Here is a 4,781-nt window from a genome sequence, read left to right on the forward strand (position 1 = left end):
AGAGATAAGCTCTCAGGCGATCTTTCTTAGCTTGTTAAACGTCGGCTATCTGGTTGATGATCAACTGTGAGTCACTGAAAACCTTGAGGTTCCGAGCCCACATGTTTGCTGCCAACATGAGGCTGATAATCAGAGCTTTATATTCGGCTATATTATTGGAGGCTTGAAATCCAAATCTTAAGGCATACTGTATGCACGTATGGTCAAGAGTCTCTAGGACTATCCCGGCCCCACTTGCCTTGGAGTTGGATGATCCGTCGACGTAAAGTGTCCAGAGTGGGGGGTCGGAAAATTTATAAGCATCTTCATGTTTAGTGGCTGACTAATTGGGCAGAACTTCGGGTCTATCGAGGTCGGCTAGGGGGCGACTTTCGGTCGATTGTTGCTCGGGCAAATGCATTAGTTTGACAATGAAGTAAGTTACTGGTTGGCCTTTTATTGTTGTACGTGGCTGGAACTTGATTTTAAACTTTCTTAATTCAATCACCCATTTGGTTAGTCGACCTGAGACTTGGGGTTTCTGCAAGACTTGCCGAAGTGGATGATCGATTAGGACCTTGATCGAGTGGGCTTGAAAATACGGTCACAATCGCCAGGAAGATGAAACCAAGGCTAAGGCCAATTTCTCCAGGGTCGGATATCTTATCTCAGTTGGAATTAATGCTTTGCTGACGTAATAGATAGGCAGTTGCCTTCCCTCGCTTTCTCTTATTAATGTCAAGTTTACTGCTATGTCAGACACGGCAAGGTAGAGCAAAAGTGTTTCCCCAGGCTCAGGCTTGGAGAGTAGCGAGGGCGACCCTAAATATTCCTTGAGCTGCTAAAAAGCAACCTCACACTCTTCGCTCCAATCGACAAGCTGCCACCCCTTCAACTGCTGAAGAAGGGAAAACACTTATCGGTGGCCTTAGATACAAAACGATTGAGAACAACCACTCTTCAGTTAATCTTTGGATGTCTTTTATCGTCCTCAGAGACTGCATGTCGAGAAAGGCTTTTATCTTTTTAGGGTTGGCTTCTATTCTTCGCTAGCTGACAAAAAATCTAAGAAACTTCCCCGAGCTTACGCCAAAGGCATAATTGCTCGGGTTGAGATTCATTTGATATTTTTGGAGGATGAGGAACATTTCCTCTAAGTCGGCCACGTGGTCATCGACTTTTACGCTCTTGACGAGCATGTCGTCGATATAGACCTCCATGGTCCAACCTATCTGTTGTGCGAACATCTTGTTAACTAACCTCTGGTAGGTAACTCCTGCATTATTTAAACCGAAAGGTATCACTCGGTAATAGTAAAGGCCTTTTGTTTGTGATAAAGGTAGTTTTAGATTTATTAGTTGGGTGCATTACAATCTGGTTGTATCCTGAGTACTCATCCATAAAACTAACTCATGCCTCGCTGTGCTGTCGACCAATTGGTCGATTCTGGGAAGAGGAAAACTGTCCTTTGGGCAGGCTTTGTTCAGGTCGGTGTAATCTATACAGACTCGCCATTTTCCATTTACCTTCTTCACTAGTATGATGTTAGCCACCCATTCTGGGTAGTAGATTTCTTCGATGAATCCGGCTTTGAGGAGCTTGCTGACCTCTTCTCCAATTATGACATACCTTTCGGGTCCGAGGGCGCGTCACTTCTATCAGATTGGACGGTAAGACGGATTAATATTTAACCAATGAGTCATGATAGTGGGGTCTATGTCGGACATGTCTTTATGAGACCATGCGAAAATGTCGGTGAAGCGTTGAAGGAGAGCTACCAACCCGTTGTGCACCAGAGGTGTTAAAGACGACCCGATCTATATCGCTTTGGAGGGGTTGGACTCGTCTAGGAGGATCGGAATAAGGTCTTCCATGGGTTGGCCACGCACTTGGGATTCTTCTCGTGGGTCCAGAGACTTGATCGTCATTACCTCGCGGGGAATTCTCAGGGTTGTAGCATAGCACTGGTGGGCTTCTTGTTAGTCGCCCTTGACGAGTCCTACCTCACGCTCAATTGGGAACTTCATGGCAAGGTGGTAAGTTGACACTATTGCTCGGAGGAGGCACAACAATGGTCAACCCAAAATGGCGTTGTAAATAGATGGTTGGTCGACCACAAGAAAGTCGACCATCACAGTGGTCTGAGTTGGGTCGTCTCTGTCTGTGAGTGGGAGCTGAATAGCTCCCTCTGGCATAACTTTGCCCCCGGAGAATCCGAGCAGGGGCGTTTTGATGGAACGAAGAGAGTTCTTACTGACCCCCATCTTATCGAAAGCTTGGGGAAAAGCACATCAGCCCACAACCCTATGTCGACAAGAATTCAGAATACTTTCTGATTGGCTATAATGACCGTGATTACCAGTGTGTCGTCATGAGGATGATGAACACCTCGAGCATCTTCATCGGTGAAAATCACGCTGTATCCGTCCAGCTTTCTTTCTTTCGAGGGTCGGGCGAGGATCATTATTTTCACTTCCGGGCGTCTGATGCATCTCGCATGGGCCTTCCATGCGTTGTTTGAATCTCCTCTGCCCTTATGACCACCAAAGATTGTCCGGATTTCTCCAGTTGGTTTGTTGTCAATCGGCTGTTCCTCGGTCGCCGAGGCTCGGTTTTCTTTTTGATCTATATGCTGGCCGAGGTGGCCTTCCTCGATAAGCCTCTCGATCTTGTACTGGAGGTGGTAGCAGTCGCTTGTATTGTGCTTGTAGTACCAATGAAAATGGCAATACTTGTTCTTGCTCCTTCTATCGGGATTGCCGCGCAACTTGTTCGGCCATTGGATAAAACGTTCATCTTTTATTTCCATTAGCACTTGCTCTTGAGATTTGTTCAGCGGGGTGTAATTGGTAAATTTGTTGTCGGGTCGTTTATTCAACCTACGATCGTCATGAGACCGATCCTCTTTTCATTTTCTTCTCGTATTGGCCGAGTCTGGTTCCTTCTTCGCATACTTCTGTGACCGATTCAGGAACTCGGCCAATGTGGCAAGGGGATTTTTGTTCAACAAGAAGACGAATGGTTTGTCCCTCAGTCCGGTCATGATGGCGTTAAGAGCGGTCTCGTTTGAGTTCTTTCTCACTTGAAGCACCTGCATATTAAAACGCTTGATATAGTCATTTAGGAGCTCTCCGTCTTTCTGGACTATATTCATCAGCTGTGCTGGCACTTTGAGTCTCTTCTTCCCTCCGATGAAGTTGGTGACGAAGGCCTCGCTGAACTCGGTGAACGATCGGATGAACCTTGGTTTTATCTGCTTAAACTAGAGTCGTGACGCACCAGTTAGGGTCAGTAAGAAGGCTCGACACATAACTGCATCAGTGGCATCATGGAGCTCCATGTACGTCCAGAACAACTCCATGTGCTCTGTTGGGTCAGTGCTCCCTGTGTGGGGGGTTATTTAAGGTAATTAAAACCTGTCCAGTAGTCATGCTCACATAATATCAACCATGAAAGGAGATTTTGTCTCTTCGGGGGCGATCACATTGCCTCCGTAGCCCTGCCTCATATCGGGGATTTGTCGCTGCAAGTTTTGCAGCTCATTTTTCCAAGGTTATTCACTATCGGCAGTAGCCTCGACTAGGGCTCTGTTGCGTCGCTGCCAATCTATATCGTGCCGTAGGTCGGAGGCAGGCAGCAGTGCCGTCCCTGATATGTGAGATGGAATGGGCTCAGCAGGAACAGACTGCGGGGTCAGTTGTGACGGGATATGCAACACGGAGGGTTAAGGGGGGTCGGCACGCAGTCAAGGATAGCTCGACTGGCCCTCTCCCTGGAAATTTGGCTAATGAGCATACAGAGGTTGCATATTTTCCATCATCCACTTCAGAAAACATAAATCGTCTCTCATGTCTCCAACTTCTCTTTCAAGAGTGTCTCGTCGACCGCCTCTGTCATGCCTTTGTTGACGACGTCGACTCGAACCTGAAGTGGCCTGGTGTTGAGGGGAGCCACGACGGCTCTCCTGTCTCTCAGGGGCCTCAATGGGGTTCGGGGTTTGCATGATGGAAGTAGGAACGGTGGCGATCGAGATGGCCAAGGGTGAAGACTGGGCTTTCTTCTTTCATTTGGCCATTTTTTGAATTTTGAACATTCACTGATAGAACTAGAATAGCTTTGTTATCATTCCCACAAACAACGCCAAGATGTTGATGCAGTTTTCTGACGGACCTTCTATGCGTCTTTCCCTTAAACCTGCACAAGCGAAGGTGAGAGATAAAGGAGGCCCTGGTTCATTCAGGGGACTCTCCGATGCCTAAGTCAGGCTCATGGTCTAGGAAGGATGTCCAGAAAAGAGATCAAAGTGGTGATTAGGATTTTTTGTGAACGTACCTTCTTGGCGAAGTGCATCCCTAATTTATAGGGAAGGGAGAGATCCATTGTAAAGGGACTCTCTCCGATTGTATTGGAGATTTGATATGATATGGGATCTTCCCAAGATTTTAGGATGTCGAGAACATCGGGATCTAATCTTTATCTCTTCGAGATCTTAGGAGAGATCTTCGGGATTCGTAAGATTCTTTCGACATTGGCTCGATTTTGGGTCGGATCTAAGGCAGGAGCCACTCTGGATGACTTAGCCCTCCTTGTAAATCAAGCTTTAAGATCTTTCAAGATGTCTCGACCCTGTCGAGGAAATTATTATGGATTACGACATTTCTGTGACTGGGCTATGGCCAGTCTATGATCATCGTGTATCCAATCTTCGACCGATCTATGATCGAGCTATGGCCAGTCTATGATCGTCCCATGACCAATCTATGGTTGACATGTGGTCCGCCTGTGACCAAGCTATGGTCGGT

The 4,781-nt window shown here is 46.9% G+C and overlaps 1 protein-coding gene across 1 annotated transcript; it reads right to left on the reverse strand.

The window, feature by feature from the left end:
* Window positions 1-833: 833 nt before the first annotated feature.
* On the reverse strand, window positions 834-2,788 carry LOC131255317 (uncharacterized). Its single transcript, XM_058256015.1, has 2 exons — window positions 2,339-2,788; window positions 834-977 (listed from the first exon to the last, which is right to left on the reverse strand). The coding sequence occupies exons 1-2, from the start codon at window positions 2,786-2,788 to the stop codon at window positions 834-836; spliced, it is 594 nt and encodes a 197-aa protein (XP_058111998.1).
* Between the last annotated feature and the right edge of the window lie 1,993 nt (window positions 2,789-4,781).

Source organism: Magnolia sinica, chromosome 9, assembly GCF_029962835.1.
Source record: "Magnolia sinica isolate HGM2019 chromosome 9, MsV1, whole genome shotgun sequence".
Taxonomy (NCBI): domain Eukaryota; kingdom Viridiplantae; phylum Streptophyta; class Magnoliopsida; order Magnoliales; family Magnoliaceae; genus Magnolia; species Magnolia sinica.